The sequence below is a fragment of the Podarcis tiliguerta genome (genome assembly GCF_965153285.1).
Source record: "Podarcis tiliguerta genome assembly, chromosome: 3".
NCBI lineage: Eukaryota > Metazoa > Chordata > Lepidosauria > Squamata > Lacertidae > Podarcis > Podarcis tiliguerta.
In genome coordinates, this window is record NC_139536.1 from 103054904 (window position 1) to 103075790 (window position 20887).

Sequence of the window (20887 nt, forward strand, 5' to 3'; positions counted from 1 at the left end):
AAACCAGAGCAGCATACGGAAACGCCGTTTACCTTCCCACCAGAGTGGTACCTATTTATCTACTTGCACTTTGACGTGCTTTCGAACTGCTAGGTTGGCAGGAGCAGGGACCGAGCAATGGAACTCACCCCATTGCGGGGATTCGAACCGCCGACCTTCTGATCGGCAAGTCCTAGGCTCTGTGGTTTAACCCACAGTGCCAACAATAGCAAATGTTTAAACAAAGAAGGGATGGAGGGACACAAAGGAACTACAATGATGGGAAGGCTTGAAGGAGCTGTGAAGGGTTTGGGGTGAGGGGGAGGGGTTAGCAGTGGGTGAGGGTGTAAGTGAGGTTGGATTTGGGTTTGTTAATTAATTATGGGCTCATTTCAAATGACCTTGATAGAATAACTTTAAAAGTTGAGATAGATTTAAATGCAATGATAAATGCAAACGCTATGAGAAAGATTCAAAAGTTGATCAGCCACTGTTCAGAAATGTGGTTCATGTGTTTATAATTTACAGCTGGGTAAGCTGATTTATGTAAGGGGTTTTGGCAAACATTCATATTGTCACTTCCCAAAATGGTGCCATCTCCTCCTGCTACTTGCAATCTGAGTGTTAATACATCATCACAATGAACATTTAGAGAGCATAAAAGCCTTCAGTCCTATTGATTATACTGCCAGAAAGGGAAGTTTTCAGCAAAAAAAAATGTTTATGATGTTATCTCATGCAATTCTTATACCAAGCAAGGAATGCATACATTATCGGGATAATAAACATTTGCAAGTCCTGACTGTTCCTTGCAAAATAAGGCAGCTAATAATGTTGATAAACATTTGCCTGTCTCTTTTCCATATCCTAGCTACCTAACCATATATTCAAAAACACTTTACATCCGAACACTAAAATCTTAATTTGATTAAATGGGCTCAGTTCAGACATCATGATCTTGGTCCAATATATTCTAAGGCTTACTGGACTTGGAATGAGCCTTATATATATATATACTTCTCCCTTGCCCTCTCCCTTTTCCTCCTTTGCTTGTGGGCTGGCTTTGCAAAAATATCCTGGATTCTTGGACTCCAGTTCCCCCGTGATGCTTAAACCACACGAACCAGTGGCTTAAGAGGTTCCCCCAAATTAGGTATGCACTGGTCTTTGATGCAACAATATGAAAATTTATTTAGTTAATGCTGTTAATCTTGTAACCCAGGAAACCCAAAATAAAGAACTTGGCATGCCATCAACATTTGTGTCTATTATTCTGTCTGCAAGGCACATATAACATCCATGTGATGACGCATTGTGATGTGTCATCCTGAGTACTCAATATTTGAGGGCTACTTCACACAGCTTTTATTACACCCAAATGTCAAAACACAGCAAGATTACAGCACAAGATGATCGTCCAACCAAACTTACTCATAGCCTGAAAAGCAAACTAAGTCTGTGATACAAAAATTCATGTGTTCACTCCACAAGCAGCTAAGTATGTCTCCCATTCCACATCTATTATTTATTAAATTTATATCCCAGCCTTCCCCCCCACACACACTCCTGCCAAGGAGCTGTCAGGGAGTCTTGATAACAAACGAGCATAGTTAATTAAAAGGAAGATTTATTGCAAAAAACAGAGTTCACCAGAGCGGCAATCACAGCCATCTGTTCATAAATCAAAGATGTCCCTTCTAAGGAGGGTGTTTCCGGTGAGACCAGTAACAGCCGAACTTCCTCTTGTGACGTATCCTGTCTTGAAGACCCCCCGTACGCCTAGACCTTGGGCTAAGGGGGTCAGCTCCCACCGCTTCCTCATTCTCTGAGAGTGTACTTCTGTGGTCTTTCCTACTCTCTGAGCTGCTTTCCTTTCTATTCCCTGCATTTTGTCCTTCACTGGCGGGCTGGCAGGCTGCTGGCTGACTCTCCACAACTCCGCTATCAGTTGGCATTCCTAAGGGTGGGGGAGTTGGCTCTCAGCTATAATCCTCCCATCTTGCAGTTAACCTTCTCTCTTCCTGGCTCCTTCCTTCACTGGGAGCTGGCTGCAAACTTCCCTTGGGGACTGGCTCATTCATGACAGGAGTGTAGGGTAACCAACACATTAGTGATAAAAACAATACAATTCAGATAAATACAAATAATTAAAACATCTAAAAACATGCAAAATCCAGCCATATGCAGAGCTCAGGTGACTGCGCATAGATTCTCTTGCTCACAGTTCTACCTAACTACAGATACCCAAGTAAAAGGGTTCAGGCAGCACACAAATTGTGAAGCAAGCATATATGCAAATAAATCATTTTTTCCCATTAAAAAACATAGAAGCACTGACTAGGAAAGGATCAGGCTACATAATCACAAAGGGGGAAACAGTAATTTATAAATGTGTGAGCCCTTCACAACTGATATAAGTAATTTGGGCTAGGATATCTGTAACTGAGTACAAAATGTAGCATGTGTTAAGCTGCTTTCAGGATTAGCCTGTAAGGGTTGTTCAAATATTTAGCATGCGGTCATGCAATAATGAGTCTTTTTTTTACAATTCTGGATTTCACTAATCTCTTGAGAGTCAGATCCACATTCTGTCCCTTAAACAATAGATTGGTCCAAGCCATGTCTGAATCAGAGTACAGGAGCATTTCTTAAGAAAAATGGCAATGACAATCCAAAAAGTAACAGCTAGGATCTTAAGAAGCTTTAGAATGGAAGCAGTGGAAATTTCAGCAAATAGGAAACATAGGAATCTGCATTATACTGAGCCAGACCATTGCTCCCTCTAGCTCAGTACTGAGTACAGTGTTCCTACTGGGAACTGGCTGGCACATCCGAACCCTGCAGAAAGCAGGATTAAACTCCCAAGCATCAGTGAATGCACAGAGAATTCAATTCTGTTCAGATAAGACACACCGACCAGTTTCCCGGGGGAAGGAGGACTGGCTGCTGTATCCAAACCTTTTTCCCCCACCCTCAAGGCAGCAGATGGGCAGGACAACTCACTTGTCAATGCCTTGATGTCAATGTGACATCAAATGACTGGCAGGTGGGTGTTCCCAGAATGTTGAGTGTTGCCCAGCCAGGGTTGGGGAGCTTAAGAGCTAACCATCAGACCAAAAAGGTTCTCTACCTCTTGTCCACAAAAATCTGTCCCTTGTCTCCCCAAATCTGTTCTAAACAAGAACAACAACAAAAAACCTCTCTGCACATGGGTAGGGGAAGAAGGAAGATTGTTCCATGCTTGAGAGTGATGCTTGTACTGAACTATCTCCTTAGCATTACAACCCATGGTTAGCATTACATAACAAAGCAGTACCTGTAAAGAAAAATAAGATATCTCATACTTAAAGCCTGTTTCTAAAAGCTGTTCCAATAACACATCAATGTGTTTCTCAAATGATAAATCAGTTACTTTCTCAAAGTGGTTTAGCTCTCCCAGAAGAATTTTGTAAGGAAATGGAATTCACAGAGTGGATAAACAGCATTTTAAAAGGATTTCAATTATATCATGTTATTTTTAAGAAATAATTTGGTTTACAAAGAAATCCATGTTTAATACAAACTAACCTGCTAAATTCTACACAACACTCAGGTTATGAATCTCTATTGAACACAGCTGAATTAGGGTCCGTGTTTTATGTAAAACAAAAACAAAGAAAACCTATGGTGAAATTATCTGACTTTGTGGATAAACAATGTTCTATATTGTATTTATTACTCATGCAACTTGTGAAGACTACTGACTTAGTTAACTAAATACATGGACATTGACTTTCCACCTACTGCAGAAACGCTTTTTTGTTCAATTAATCTTAACAAATGGGCTCCCCTTCTGTCCAGCCTCACATTAAGGATCCTTGTGTTCATATTGCACAACAGTAATTGTTTGCTCCTACTGGATGAGTTGCTTGTATCCAAGACAAGGGAGCACAACCTTCTCTATAGCATTTGACTAGGTAGAGTTTGTAAGATTGGGGAAGAAATCAGAACAACAAAAATCCTTCAGTATCCTGTGGGAGCATAAATCATTGTTGTTGTTAAAATGAGGTCCTGCATCTTGCATACTTTGCGCAAAGTAGATTATCTGAGGTGACTGCACAAAGGACATCAAATCTTCTCTTAGCATGTTTGCCCTCGTTGGGAGCAAGCATCAGGAAGCTGTGACAGTCTGCGAAGCAAATACAGTGGTGCCCCGCAAGACGAATGCCTCGCAAGACGGAAAACCCGCTAGACGAAAGGGTTTTCCATTTTTCAATGCGCTTCGCAGGACGAATTTCCCTATGGGCTTGCTTCGCAAGACGAAAATGTCTTGCGAGTCTTGAGATTTTTTTTCGCTCCCCACTCCCTTTTTCTAAGCTGCTAAACCGCTAATAGCCTTTAAACAGCTAATCCGCTAATCCCTTAAGCCTTTAATAGCCGCTAATAGCCGCTAAACCGCTAATAGCGCTAATCCACTAAGCCGCTAATAGGGTTGCTTCGCAAGACAAAAAAACCGCTAGACGAAGAGACTCGCGGAACGAATTAATTTTGTCTTGTGGGGCACCACTGTATTTCAAGTGTGTTGGTGCTTGATCAAGTATTTTCCCTTTTCCCTCCACAAAAAATGAGATAAAGAGAGTCCCTCACTTGTGAAAATATACTCAGCAGCCCTTTTTATCCAGAGAACTCTTGCAGCATGGACAAAGAGGGTAGCAGTTTAACCACGCTGCCCTGCTGCTGACTCTGCACCCTGACATGGCAGGACAGTAAGTCTTCACCATACGCCCATTCAGTTCCCCATCTCTCTTGTGACACTGCCAACAAGAATACTAATTACTGCCAATTGTGAAAGCGGTTTTTGTGCTGTGAAGTGAATACCTGCCTACTGGGTACTAGGTTGCAGATAATGAGCTCTTTTTCACACCGGCCAACAAATATCAAGTGGCAATGACATTCAGTCACAATAGACAGTTAACTCCTAACTCCTCCTTACAATGATGTGTAATGGAGTGGGGTGAAATTCGGGAGAAGGCTACAGGGCATGTAATAAGCAAGGGCTGGGATTTTAAGGCAAACCATTCAAACCTCCTCAACCACAAAACTGAAACTCTGCAGTTTGAATAAGATATGCAAAGTGGGCAACTTTGCATTTGCTTAAAGCCTTCTTTATGAAGGTTTTAAGATGGCGGCGCGCATAGACGCTGCGGCTTAGTGCTCTCCCTTAGCGTTTTGTTTTGTTTTTATTATTTTTACTTGGTCTGAGTATGTCTGGCCGGGCAAGAAAGATTTACAGCAGGCAGGAACTTCTGAAGGTCGGGTTACAGTGTGAACAAGCTGTAAGAGCTGATTATTTTCGCCCAGATAACGTTCCTGTGGGAGTAGCCAGGCCACCGGGCTCTCCATGGATTACTATGCCTCCAGGGAGGAGGCGAAGGCGGCGTAGAGACAGGAGGCAAAGGCGGGGTTGTCGGGCTGGCGTCCTGGTAAGATTGCAGAGGAGTCCATCTAAACCACCGCTCCCTAGCATATTTCTTGCTAATGTGAGATCTCTTGCCAACAAGATGGATGAATTGAGGCTGCAGGCAGCAAAGAACAGCCTTGTAAAAGATTGCTGCGTTTTATTTGTCATTGAGACATGGCTTCAACCGTCCATACCAGACACAGCTATTCAGTTGGAAGGCTGTGCGGTACATCGTCATGACCGAGGCATGGACTTCGGAAAAACCAAAGGAGGGGGGCTGTGTGTATATGTGAACAAATGCTGGTCCAATAATTCGAAGACTGTGGGCAGTCACTGTTCACCGGATTTGGAATATGTGGCTGTTAAATGTAGACCAGCCTATCTCCCTAGGGAGTTCACAGCTGTTATGTTAACTGGTGTGTACGTGCCACCAGATGCCAATGCCAACCTGGCTTCGGGATGCCTGCAGAGCCTTATCAGCAGCCAGCAAGACAAGTATCCTGAAGCTGTGCACATCATTGCGGGAGACTTCAACCATGTTGAACTTAAAACAGTGCTCCCAACGCTCTATCAGCATGTGAAATGTCCCACAAGAGGGGACAAGACACTGGATAAAGTTTATTCGAATGTAAATCACGGCTATAGGGCTTTACAGCTACCACACTTGGGCCAGTCCGACCATATGTCTCTGTTCCTGGTACCAGCATATATCCCACTTAGGAAACGGGCTCCCACAATATTAAAATCTGTTAAAATCTGGCCTGAAGGTGCTATTCACCAGCTGCAGGACTGTTTTGAGAGAACCAATTGGGATATTTTCGATCATACAGACCTGGAGGAACACACGGCGGCAGTTCTGTGCTATATCAATCACTGCACAGACACTGTCACAGTAAATAAATCCATCCGGTTTTACCCCAATCAGAAACCCTGGATGAATAGAGAGGTCCAGTGCCTGTTGCGGGAAAGGAACAGGGCTTTTAGGTCAGGCGAGGTGCAGCTTTACAGTGTGGCAAGAGCAAACTTGAAGAGGGGTATTCGACGGGCAAAATTGGATTATAGGCTGAGGATTGAGGATAATTTAAGGAGCAACAACACAAGACAGATGTGGCAGGGGATTCAGCATATTACCAACTACAAACCTAACCTTGGTGCTGTCGACGGTGACCCTTTGCTGGCGGAGGAGCTTAACCTCTTCTTTGCTCGCTTCGAGAGGAAGCCACCTGAGACGCCGGTATTACAGCCACCAGCCCATGGGGGCCCCTCATTCACGGTAGAGGAGCATGAGGTGAGACAGGTATTGAGGATGGCGAATCCGAGGAAGGCGGCTGGACCTGATGGCATCACTGGAAAGGTGTTGAAGGGCTGTGCGGATCAGCTGGCGAGGGTCTTTACTAAGATCTTCAATAAGTCCTTACACCAGTCTATTGTCCCACCCTGCCTGAAGTCGTCAACTATTGTCCCTCTGCCTAAAAAATCCACAATCAGTAGTTTGAATGACTACAGACCAGTTGCACTGACTCCAATCATCATGAAGTGTTTTGAGAAACTGGTGCGCCGTCACATTATTTCCTGTCTTCCATCAACTTTTGACAACCACCAGTTTGCATACAAGGCAAATAGATCCACAGAAGACGCTATCACCACCACTCTCCATGCTGCTCTGTCCCATCTGGAGCAGCCGGGGAGTTATGTGAGGCTGCTGTTTGTGGATTTTAGCTCTGCTTTTAACACTATCCTCCCCCATAGACTGGTGTCCAAGCTAGAGGCGATTGGACTCTCCAACTCCACCTGTCTCTGGGTTTTGGATTTTTTGTCAGAACGTTCTCAGAGGGTTAGAGTAGGGTCACATATGTCCACAGCCCTTAGCCTTAACACCGGCTCACCACAGGGTTGTGTGTTGAGTCCCCTGCTCTATGCTCTCTATACGTATGACTGTACAGCCATCTATTCCAGCAACAAAATCATCAAGTTTGCTGATGACACTACGGTGGTAGGGCTCATTTCAGGAGGGGATGAGTCCGCCTATCGGGACGAGGTGGAGCGGCTCTGTGTTTGGTGTGGAGAGAACAATCTGGCTCTTAATACGGCTAAGACCAAGGAATTGGTGGTGGATTACAGAAAAAAAAAGGCGGACATTCAGCCCTTGTATATCAACGGGGAACGGGTGGAGAGGGTGGCGGAATTCAGGTTTTTGGGAGTAACTATCGATCAGGGCATGACTTGGAGCGCAAATACCACTGCTCTGGTGAAGAAGGCCCAGCAGAGAATTTATTTCCTCAGACTTTTGAAGAAGAACAATCTGAGTGAGAGACTGCTGGTGTCCTTCTACCGAGGCTCCATAGAGAGCATTCTTACATACTGTATTTGTGCTTGGTTCTCCAGTTGTACAGCTAGGGAGAGGAAGGTGCTCCAGAAGGTCATAACCACAGCCCAAAGGATTATTGGTCATCCTCTCCCATCTTTGGAAGAACTGTACGGTTCCCGTTGTCTTAGGAAAGCAAACAACATCCTGCAGGATTCATCTCACCCGGGACACAGTCTGTTTGCACTACTGCCTTCTGGCAGGAGATATAGAAACATCAAGTCAAGGACAAATAGACTGAAAAACAGTTTCTATCCAAGAGCTGTGGCCTTTTTGAATGCTGTAACTCGATAGTGTGACCTGGGAGTTTGATGGGTGTTGGTGTGGGTGTGGCTGGAATGTGGTTTGTTTGGTTGTTGTTGTTGTTTTGCTTTTGTTGTTTTTAAGGGATGGCATCCAATTTCGTTGCACTTGTGCAATGTTGCACTTGTGTAATGACAATAAAGAATCTATTCTATTCTAAATATGCTTAATGTACATGTGTCAAGACAATCTACGTGGTCGTTTTGTTTGTGCAGCGGAGTTTCCAGGGCTCCCATTTCTGAGATGGTTGTTATATTGCAAGCATGAGAAATGCAATCATCTGAAGGCAGCCCTGCCAGTTTTTTTGTGGACCATGCCAAATATGACCTCTCCTACACCCCTTTCCGCATGCAACGTGTTCTTCTGATTCCTTTTCAGACTCAAACCAATCAACGCAACCTGTTGTTAAGGCTAGGGAATAAAGGAGAAGCTTATGATCAGCTCCTGAACTGTATGCATACATGCAACTTTCACTCTTGTTTCTCTCTGCAAACTGACATGTCTCTCTCTGTAAAGCACATTTAGTGGGAAAGATAATTTGCAACCAAAGCAAAAGGAAAGATAGCTACAGCTGTCCACAATGATAGCCACCTGAAATCTGAACTCATGAGATGTGCCCTAGCCCCTTTCAGGCTTTGTGCATCTCTCAAACATGTTAGTCCTGCCCACCTTGTCACCATATCTGTTACTCTTCACAAGTTGGAGGGATAACCTCTGAAGTGGGGAGCCATTTCTGCTGGTGGGGGCTCCCTGCACATATCAGAACCCTGACTTTATAGGATTCCAGTACACAAGGAAAGTATCCACAAATAGAGCATGCTCCCTGCTCCAGAAGTTATCTGTCCAACAACTTGTTGAGGGTGACAGGCACGGAGATGTGGGGTGGAACTGCAGCATGGTCCTTGTTTTAACAAATCTCATTGTTAGAGAGATTAAGAATGCCTGAGATTTATTACACCATCTGTACATTTGGACAACATTGTTGGGATACTGCCAGGGAGACAAAGTCCATCATGACTCTACTTCGTCTCCGGACATCCATCGATCTCCCGTAGACACTCAGTATCAGCAATTAGCGACACGAGCTCCAGAAATAACTTCCCACATTCCAGAGCCGTGCACGCTCTATCAGCAGATAAAGCACAGCGAAAGATGCAGTCAGGAGAGCATTATTTACAAGTTTATTTCTGTGTTGATCAGAACAAAGAAAAACATGACTGCCTGCTTCAGAGTTCCGGCAGAGAGAAAGAAACGAAAGCAAAGACACAACATAAACATCCTGTGAAACAGGAAAATACACAGGCTGTGACACAAACATCCTGCTCCCTTTTAAGGTGGAACGGAAATATCCTAACAAACATGACATAACTAATCAGAGGGACTGGTAGCAGCAATATTAAAAATATGCACCTGACATCGGGATACATGGCTTGCTCCCACATGTTCTCGTGTGCCCCTCAGTCAAACTGAGAGCAGCCATCATGTGTTTAACAGACATCCAGAGTCCTTCAAAGAGGTTTCATAAATGGGAAATGGCTTCATTGCTCATAGGAAAAAATAGTAAGAGTAGATCACAGACGCTGTCAAATATGGAATACAATGAGAAGGAGCACATGAATATTTGAAAGGCAAGGGAAAAGTGGACAAACATGTATTTGTGCTGTAACATTATGCAGTCATGTGTTTCTTAAATGATTGTGTATTTGGAGCACTAATGTTAGGTATTCCCATTTTTACTGGGAAGGCCCACACAGCACATTCACATATTTGAACAGTGTATTTTAAATCGTGTGTGTGTGTAAAAATCTAAAAAAATGGAAAGAACTTTCAAGGATCTAATCAAAGTCGATATTTTGGGAAATTAGTTCAATTCACATCTCATTCACTGAATGTTAATAATACCCACATACACAAGGAAGCCATATTATTGTACTGGTAAATCATCACAATTAATTATGTATGGAAACCTGCTGAAGCTGGCTCTTTTGACTTGATTGGTGGACAAATATTGCATTCCTGTTTTATAACATTTCTCTCTAAATATTTTCATTGAGTGAGTGATCGAGTCTTGTGACGTTTTAAATGTAAAAACAAAACAAAGCCAAGAGTATACCCAGTAGCATCTTGGCTCTATTTACTATTTTGTAGCTACTTGTCCAAGAAAACACTGTTACTTGAAGCAAAAAGAATAGAAGAGGGGAAAGGCATTTTTCTTATCAGTTAAATGATACTGTTTCTTGCCTTTAGACTGAAGTCTACTCTTTGGGGGATTTAATTTTGTCATGATTTGACAAAAGTCTTTTGTGCACTTACTGGGTGCAATCCAGAAGAATCTAATCCCACTTAAATCCCACTGATAAAAGTAGCCTATAAATTTCACTTAAGCACAGCTCTCTCTCTCTGGTTTGGGACCTGCGTCTAGATACCTACAGTCTTATTCTGTCTCATTATATTAATATAAACACCAGCAGCAAGGGCTACATTGGAAATGCATCATGAATCAGAGGGGCATAGTTAACCTGCACATCTCCTTGCTTGCTGGTACCATAATTTATAAATACAGGATGTTTGCCAAGAGAAAATAAATCCCACCTGACAGCTTCTCAACTTGTAGCTCAGCGTTGTGTGGAAAATCTCCACATCATGCAAGCAATCCATATGCTGAGTTGCACTAAATATTATGTCTGCAGTATGGAAAACTACACAGACCCTTTTTTCCCCTAACTGCCATGCAGATCATATGTAAGCCATCTTTTGTTGGGTCTACCCTCCCACCCACCAAGTCTCACATGCTACCTAGTTCCTCAAGGACTAGAAGAACTTTTGGTCTTCTAGTTCTGTGTGTAAAACATCAATGAACTTATTGTTTCTCAATAAGGCCAGGTCTCATTGTGTCTTCCGCTATTCAGAGGCCAAAGGCTGTCACATCAGACGGATAAAGAAATAAATTCAGATTTCAGAAAACAAAGCAATTGTGGAAAGAAAACAGTAGTCAAGCAGTGGCAGTTAATGTCACTTTTACACAACTTCATGGATATTAACTGATAATAATAAGACAATGGTCCGCTATGCTAGCAGAGCATCACTTTTAACTATACTAGCAGAGAAAGTTTTCAAAATAGTAAAAATACTAAAAGTTGAAATGTTAAAGTCCTACTTTGCAGAGAAGATGTAGTTTGGGGAAAATGTCAAATTACTTCATAAGACAAATTAATTTGTTAAAATTCAATTCAGCAGTTTGTTTTGAATGGTACAAAAATAATTATGCAAGACAACATATTGTTAAGTGTTCTGGAAGTCATGTGTATCTGTAAATTATCATGCACACCATTAAGTAATTTTTCAGCATCACTGCTTCTTCTTTTTTGCCTTTGCTTGTTTTTGAAGTGTAACATATATTGAGATAATACCTTCCAGGAGAATCATTGCTATATTTCAGCACACCAGAAATACCAAAGGGCCTTACAGCCACATAGTAATTAACAGCAGAGAGAAAAATTAAATGCATTTACATGTCATTTGGAGGATGTGTTCAAAAGGTTTAGGTTTTTACATTCCTATTTCTTTCAGTTGTGGCAACCCTTCAAACTTAAAAAAGTAGTTGGTATAGGAAATGCCTCAAGAAAATTACCATAAAGTCTCCAGAGTTCATGCATTACATCGTAGATGCTGTTCCTAGTCCAAAGAAGCTTACATGCCCCGCTGCTGCCCCTCAAAAAGAAGGAGGCAAGAATCCAATTGGTACCCTTGTGCTCACAATGGAAGAGTAGGGGAGATCATGTATTATGATTCTCCTGCCATTAGCCCTCAGCACCCCTTGAAAATCAGCTCCAGGAAGTGGTACTTTCCAGAACAATGGGAGGAGGCACAGCGGAGACAAGGAGGAATTGGTAAAATAATGTCTCTTCTTTTCTAATTAGCCGCCATTGGATCAAAAAACCATTCTGTGAGCACACTGACGACAACTGGCTTCCACTCAGAGAAACAGCAGGAGGCAGAACCGACCACACACAAGGTATTATCGAGGTACATGTTTTTAAATGTCTCATGAACATATGTTCATTAGGGAAGCATGACTCGCTGTAGCTCCTATCTGACAATGGCAAAGCTGCATAACGTGTGCAATGGCTCTAACTGAGAGCAAAGAACCATATTCATTGCTGATCAGAGGTAGATAGTGCACCTGAATTAAGCCCATTTCTACCTGTGCAAAATCTTGCAACAGATCTGCTTTCCCTCATTCCTTGCACAGTAATTTGTACACCAAGTTGTACACATGAAAGGCAAACCAGTGGAATTGCCCTTTCGTCCCATACATCCCATTCCCCAACTACTGTCTGAGACACGCGCACTAAGAAATCTCTAGGTCAGGCCAATTATTGCAAATGTAGACTTTAACATATTTTTCACATTTCAGTAATTAAGTGCCAGAAGTTATCATCACACGCATGCATCAGTATTCAGACAAGTTTGACTTCATTTGACTCAATGAATATCAAATGTAGAATTTTAAGCAGGCCTCCAGTGGTTAAAAGCTCCAGCTGTGTTAGATATTCTGCTGTCTTCACAACACGGAGAGACTCCCGCAATTGTAAATAATGTACTGTGTTTAGCTGAAAACCTCAAAGAGGGTTGTACATCAAAATCTGCTATTTATGTGACACAATTTGCCCGTATTTGTTGCAAGTAAATCATCTCACTACACAGACAAAACTTTAGAAAAACAAGTGAAAATTCACAATATCACTCAAGAGAGTGCTAAATCTCAAGTTTCTAAATGGAAATGGATGACACCAGTTCACTGCTTATGTTGGATTTCCACCATCCAGGAAATATATCTTATTAGTATGTAACATTATATTACAACACTGATCACTGAAATGCCAGAACTCAGAGTCCCCAAGCACATAAAATGGACAGATGGGCAAAGCTTTTTATGATCTTCCCAGAATGGCTGTTTTCATGACATGCCTCAAAGAAAACACAGATGTGTATGGCCACTTCCTAATTTTCCTCTACTCAAACAATATGCCTCATTGAGCAAGTCACAGTTCAGTGGCAGGTCTGAAGCAGTCAAGAATCTATGAGCTGAGAATTCCATTTTAACTCCTTGTTAAGATGCAAGTTAAGAATCTACATGAAGTATTTTCAAACACTATCAGAAATAAAATGGGGCTCTTAAGTTGAAGATGAAAGAGAACTATAGAACACCTTACATGTGCAATCCTGTGTTTGTGATGCTGTCCAAGTTTGAAATTGGGAGTGGCTTGGAAGGAAATTAATTCTCTTAGTATGAAACCTTTTGTACATACTAAGAATGGGCTCATTCCATTAAAAGCCCTCCTCCTTTGTCCCACTCATCACCTGGTGGTGATGGCCACAAAGGGAAAGTTTAATGAAGGCAGTGTTGTGAGCTTGTTGCTGTTTTACAGCCTCTGACAGTAAAGGCTTGTGGGGCAGGGAGAACAGGTGGTGTGAGATGTTTGGCAGGGCTTGGGGTAGAGAGCTCCACCATACTCCTAATGATGTCATGTGGGATATGACAGCACCCAACTTTGAATGGGCTATTTTGAAATAAAACAAGTTTCCCTCCTTAACCCCATTCTGAATAGAGTTGAAAGTTGCTCTATCAATATAGCAGGCAGTATTTTTTTATTGTTCTTTGATGAGACTTACTTGATTGCCCGTAAGGGCAAAGTCCTATGTCTAAAATGCATTAGGGCTTAACAGATTGTTAGATCTTTTCTTTCCCCCTTCAAATTTCCTGGCAGGCCTGCCTGGGTGTCCCTTCGTTCCTTGCCAACATCCAGGTAATTTAGTGCAAGCATTTATGGTGATGTTCCCATACTATGACTAAACTGCATGCTGATAATTCAGCTTCTAATGGTATCCAGCATCTTTCATCCGTGACTGGAGAGCACAAAGGCCCTGCACTTAAATCAAATCAGCTTACACATTGCTCTAGGAATAGGTAGCCACTACTAGTTAAAAGGCATCCTAAAGTAGTAAGCACATACTGCTAATCAGGGCTGGGAAATATCTGGTTTTCAACATCATGATCTATCACCAGCTTAAACATCGTGACATACCAATGTATTACAATGTCTGAAATAAGGATGGAGCTATGTAGAAGCATTGGCCGGCTTCCCAGTTTCCCCCACATCGTGATTTTTGCCAGCACCTGCTTTTGTGATTTGCTCTGCCCTGCAGGAGGCAGGGAAGACATGAGCCGGCAGAGTTAACAGGGTCCGGAGGAATCGAGGGAAGCATTGGCTGGCTTCGTGGTTTTTTCCACATTGTGATTTTTGCATAGTGTGATTGTGTGTGAGTGCGCAAGTGTGCATGTGCACGCAATAAAAATATTGCCAGTTCAAAAATTATGAACTGATATCACAATAGGGGCTTCAAACCAGTTTTGGATGATATATATTAATATACAGTTGTACCTTGGATCCCGAACGCCTTGGTACTTGGACGTTTTGGCTCCCAAACGCCGCAAACCCAGAAGTGAGTGTTCTGGTTTGTGAACGTTCTTTGGAACCCGAACGTCTAACAGGGCTGCCACAGTTTGTGATTGGCTGCAGGAGCTGCAGGAGCTTTCTGCAGCCAATCAGAAGCTTCACTTTGGTTTTGTAAGTTGAATGGACTTCCAGACGGGATTCCGTTTGACTTCCGAGGTACGAAACTCTGGCCTCGGCTGTAGATTTTCTTCTTCATGTTTTCACATTGGCTTGGAAACTGGATGTAATTCCTGCTTCTTCATGCAGACTAGTGAAACAAAAAAGTTTTTTTAACTAGTAGTGTAATGGCAAGTTCAGAAGTGTGGAGTCCCTCCCCACACCACCACAAGCCACACTCCTTCCGAGGCAGTGCTTTTTAAAAGAAAAAGAAGAAAAGGTGCTAGTACTCACCATGAATTTGTTACAGTAAGTAGCACACTTTTAACATTTGAGAGGAAAGTTGTCGGTACTGCGTACCCTTGAGTACTCCTAGAAAAAAAGTGCTGCTGCTCCTAGGATTATACAACTTTCCAAGATGATACAATAATCTTATAATTACAGTGGTGCCCCGCAAGACGAATGCCTCGCAAGACGGAAAACCCGCTAGACGAAAGGGTTTTCCGTTTTTCAATGCGCTTCGCAGGACGAATTTCCCTATGGGCTTGCTTCGCAAGACGAAAATGTCTTGCGATTCTTGAGATTTTTTTTCGCTCCCCACCCCCTTTTTCTAAGCCGCTAAACCGCTAATAGCCTTTTGGCAGCTAATCCCTTAAGCCTTTAATAGCCGCTAATAGCCGCTAAAGCGCTAATAGCGCTAATCCACTAAGCCGCTAATAGGGTTGCTTCGCAAGACGAAAAAAACACTAGACGAAGAGACTCGCAGAACGAATTAATTTCGTCTTGCAAGGCACCACTGTATACAATAATAATTAGGGAGGCATTGCATTTATCCATGCAGATCTCCACGTTTCCTTTCAGCCAGATCTACTAATTTCTGTGCACATACATGGAAGCTCTCCCTTAACTTATTTAAGAGCGACTGCAGCTGTGTTTTCCTTGAAATTCTATTGTACATAACAGAACTTTGCACACCATTCTCTTGAAACTGAAGCACTTGGTGTTTTTCAGTGTTCTTAAATGCCTAAATTTGGAGCCTACAGAACAACAGCTCCTTTTTGTTCTTCCTCACACCTTCTCCAGTGACCTTAGGAGCCAATCCCCATGAACTGACTCACCACAGTGGCTTAAAAACTCCCCTTTGCTTTCATTCAGCTCTAGGATGCTGGGGACAGGGACCCTGCTGCAGAAAAAGTAGCTGGTCTTTGAACCCCTGCAACCTTTGTTTTCAGTCGACATTCAGCAGATTCTACGGGTATTTTGGTTATGCAATATGCAAGCCTTTGGCTTTCCCTTAAATCAGTGTTCACAAGTGATTTCTTCTGTGGGCTAAAGTAATTGGCAAAAGTAAATTGCCCACTTTTATTTATCTTTCCTTGAAATGCATGATTTTAACTCCTGCTGTTTTGGCTGGTCTTTCAATAATCAAAGAACAAACAACATCATGTGACCTACAGAGATTAACTCATACAGCATTATTAATAGCACATGTTCACAATACACTGTTCACAGCAAGCCAATACTTATTTCCTGGAGACATTCCAAATACTTTGATTCAAACAATTTTATGTCCATTTCACACTAGCAAGGAGGTGATATTAATTGACTTTCTAGATGGAACTGTTCTAACAAAATAGAGAGACAGAACGTTTTAATATTTCATCCTTTCAAATTGTTCCTGGGCAGTTGCCCAATTACTTTTCCCACAGTGACAACCTAAGGCCAATCAAATACCAACTTCCATGCAGACTTGAGAAAAATGGGGCTATATTCTGAACAATAGTTCCACATGGCTCTAACCCGTATGTGTGAAGGTGTGTCACACAGCGTCAGAACACTGGTCCATTTAGGCCAATAGTGACTATTCTGACTGGTTGTGGTACTCTTAAGAGCTCAGATACAAGTTTTCCCAAGTCAGCCCTATTCATTGCCTGAGGTGAAATGGCAAATTGCCCAATGCAGTTAAAGCACAGAGTGCACAAGGTTGGCCCAGTTATTTTGACACTGGGGGCAGAAGATCCTACTAGCCCCTCTCTCTGGGAGTAAAAATACAACAACAACAATAATAATGTAAATAAATAATTTGCTGCCCATACATGTCCCACGACCCACTCTGCCTTATGGTATGGCTCGCCATGAGGTCATTATTTGGAACTACTAATATGCCAGCATGCACTCAAACAGCCACAAAGGCACATATCTGTCATACGGATAATGGTGGAAGTTGCATGGATGTCTGTCTGCCATACTGTGCAAGCTCCACAGTACTGAGCATTCCATGACATCACAGCAGCTCATCCATGACCACAGAGAGGGGGTGCAGCAGATGACAACCATTATCTGCCTCTATATAAAATACTGCAAAACTTGGAAAGATCAGTTAACTATCTTTCTGCCACAGTAATTAGTCACAATCCAGCAGCACTGAAGCACAAATGGGGCTCAGTTATAGGGGCTTCCATTTTCCTCTGTTAGAAGAACTGCCCTGAGACCTCTGGGTATAGGGCGGTAAAAAGGTAAAGGTAAATGGACCCCTGACCATTAGGTCCAGTCGTGACCGACTCTGGGGTTGCGGCGCTCATCTCGCTCTATAGGCCGAGGGAGCCGGCTTTGTCCGCAGACAGCTTCCGGGTCATGTGGCCAGCATGACTAAGCCGCTTCTGGTAACCCGAGCAGCCCATGGAAATGCTGTTTACCTTCCCGCCGGAGCGGTCCCTATTTATCTACTTGCACTTTGACGTGCTTTCGAACTGCTAGGTTGGGAGGAGCAGGGACTGAGCAACGGGAGCTCATCCCGTCACGGGGATTCAAACCGCCGACCTTCTGGTCGGCAAGTCCTAGGTTCTGTGGTTTAACCCACAGCGCCACCCGCGTCCCAACCATAGGGCCATGGGTATATAAATTCAATAAATAATAATAAATAATGCTATTCGCAGGAGCATTTCCTTCCATAGAAGGGGAGGGAGCCCTAATGGCCTATTGATTGTGTCCAATGTCTGTAGACACCATGACCCTCCCTGCTAAACTTTCCCCCCAGTGATATTCTGAAAAATATAACAATATAATATTATTAAAGTTGATGTGGGGAAGCAGTGTTCCTTCAGAGGTTTATGGCTAATGGTAAAGGATAATGGGAGCTGTACCACCAAAATATCTGGAAGGCCACAGGTTTCCCAACTCTGAAGTAAAAAAAATACAAATTTCAAAGAATTTAGCCTTTCCATTTTAGACATCATAATTTTTTTAGAGTCCTGGCACGTAACTTGGAGATAGCTTAACTGCTTTTGTCTGCCAACACACAATGTTATCTGCATAAAGATTTCAGACCGTATAAGAATCCAGGATATATTTAAATTAGAGACAGACACTGATAAATGATGGCAACCCTATATAAATAAGGAAGTAATGGCTTGTAATACTATGCAAGATAAATTATTAATGGAGAAATGTATGAAGTATTGCTCATTCTCACTGTGGTTAATATTTGAATTAGCTGTCAATGGAAACAACCCCCAGTTTATGCAGAGGGCCAGTTTTGGCATTTTAGCTCCATTTAAGGTCTCAAAACCTAATAAATAAATAAATTGGGGTGATAATAGTGCACAGTCCTTCATGTGTTTCTGTGGGGCTGGAGGAGCTTTACCTGTGGGATATATTGATTTCATCACAACTGTTAGCCCTCTTAGATTAGATGTAAATTCATACATAATGCATACTCGAGACCAGGAAAATGATTGTACAGCTACCAGGCATTACAGCCCTTGCTGAATAAGCCACATGAAAATTTGATAGAATCCAATTTTTCATACCCGTCCTTGTAAAGACAGAATAGAGGGGCTGAACACTGTATTAACTGATGAAGTGCAGCAGCTTAAAAATAAGTCTGCATTAGCACATGCCAAAATGATAAATGTAAAAAACAAAAACAAAAAACCTGCCTAGAATTTTGCTTAGCTGTGTTTGTTTCGTCAACATACAGGAGAGGCTTCAGTCACAGTCCTACTCTCTACCAAAATCCATGAATGGCCTATTGTCTAATATCTTGCTATTGTTTGGGGACCAGAATCTCAACTGGCTTGGCAAGGGCAGTGTGAGAAGGACACAACAGCCATGCCCCCTTCAATCCCAGCCCCTCAAGAGCGAGGCTGGGGTTGAAGGGCACATGGTGTCCTTCTCAGGCCATCTCCCTGAGCCACATTGATCAGAGCCAAACCATTCAAAGCGGCAGGCTCAGGAAAAGATGGGCAGCATCTCCTCCCCCGAAAAATGTGCCCAGGGCGATTGCTCCTGCAGGCCCTCCCCATGCCCTTGAGTTGGACACACAGGGACGTCTTACCCATAGAGGCTAGTGGCGCAGGGCGCCAAGTTCTGGAGGGTGTCAGGGAAGAGGTGGAGGCTGGACGTGGCGCCTCCTGGCATCAGCTTGCCGCCCTCGCCCTCGCCCGCCATGCTGCGCAGAAGCAGCGCCGCGCCTGGAGCCTCCACCTGCACAACTCTAACATAGATTGTCTGTTTTCGGCGTAGACTTCCATCTTATTTTGGACTGTGTCAATTTTGTGTAAGCCACTTGATACACAGTGGTACCTCAGGTTACATACGTGTCAGGTTGCATACGCTTCAGGTTACAGACTCCGCTAACCCAGAAATAGTACCTCAGGTTAAGAACTTTGCTTCAGGATGAGAACAGAAATCGTGCTCCGGCGGTGCAGCAGCAGCAGGAGGCCCCATTAGCTAAAGTGGTGCTTCAGGTTAAGAACAGTTCCAGGTTAAGAACGGACCTCCAGAATGAATTAAGTACTTAACCTGAGGTACCACTGTACTTTTGTAGAAAAGTGAGGTCTGAATTCAATATTACTACTAATAGTAGTAGTAATATCATCATTCTAAAATAATGTTAAAATGTTAATTTTCATATAATCACACATTATTAAAAACTGGCTTTAATATATTACAGGAAATAAATGGCAATTAGGGCTGAGCTAAATGTTTGCAATGAAAACAAAACTACACGGTTAGTTTTGATTTGGCCCAAAAAGCGATGAATTGCACAGAAATCATCAGGGTTAAAATTTATCAACCAAGTATGGCCATAGACAAACATAACCAAAAGTACTTGATAGTTCCCCCTGCCCAAAAAATTAAATAAATAAAATTATACCCTGCTATGAATTGTAAGCACAACTGCATTTCTTATTGCATATCAAAGCAGAGGATTTAAAAAGAATTAATACAATTAGGTTTTTAAAAGGCCCAAACCTTGCTACAGCTTGTTGCAGACTGAAAGGCTGTCATTTGAAAGCTGTCATCTAAGTGGATGGCAGTCAAGCAAGCTGACGAAAGGCAGCGACATGTTAACTCTGTGATAGATAGATGGATAAACGCGCCTGCAAACACAAAGGGAAGTTCAAAGCTACTAGAGTAATGCCTGAGGTGGGTGTCAGACAATCAGATGCCGCCGCTGGCAAAATATCTGAGAATCCTTTCATTGTCATCTGCAAGAAGGGCACAGCGTGGCAAAATATGCCGAGGATAAATTACACACCCGAAGCTGGTTCTTTATTTCTGCAAGATTAATTAAGGATGGATGTGCTGGCTCTTGGATCACAATGTGAGCAGATAGAGTAGGATTTATCAGCACGGTACCTATCCAAAGCTTCCTGTTCAGAAGAACTATATTAGTTCTGGCATGTGGGAGAAGCACCAACTGTTGCAAAGGCCACGTCCACCACAACATACAACTAAGGCTGGCCAAATATATTTTGCTGCCTGAGGAGAAGGATGTGATAGTACCCCTCATTATTTTTACAGACCCAGCACCTGCCTATTTCACCTGTTGATATTTAAAGTTGTTCATAGTTGTCCTGACATCTGACGCATTTGAGTTTGTGGGTGTCAGGCTGCTGCCAGCAACTCCTGGCTGGTTGCCCAGGAACATACAAAGACAAGGAAATGTTCCTTACCATCTGCTTTTTATTCAGTATTTACATAGAGAGGCTATGGAACCCAGTCTCTTGGATCATGGCATTGTCCTGAGTGAATCTCCACCCTCCATCTCTCCCACTTCCTCATTTGTCATCATCACCACCTCCTCTATGGGTGCTGCTATGTGCCCTCTGGTCTTTGAGCTCTTTGCTCTCCTACTTTCAAGGCTCATTGAGTTCTGGGAGAGGGGTCTGGAATGCT

General features: G+C 42.8%; 2 protein-coding genes across 7 annotated transcripts in view; one reads left to right on the forward strand and one right to left on the reverse strand.

Annotated features, from left to right (window-relative positions):
- LOC310673276 (uncharacterized protein) overlaps positions 1-8245 on the forward strand; it is a 172110-nt gene extending 163865 nt beyond the window's left edge. Inside the window, exon 2 of the mRNA XM_083431590.1 lies at positions 5141-8245. Within this exon, the coding sequence (XP_083287716.1) occupies positions 5223-8078 (2856 nt within the window). The 5' untranslated portion in view covers positions 5141-5222 and the 3' untranslated portion in view covers positions 8079-8245. The remainder of the gene's footprint in view (positions 1-5140) is intronic.
- The window catches only part of MACROD2 (mono-ADP ribosylhydrolase 2), a 987387-nt gene that overhangs the window by 325948 nt on the left and 640552 nt on the right, over positions 1-20887 (reverse strand). The gene's annotated exons all lie outside the window — the stretch shown is intronic.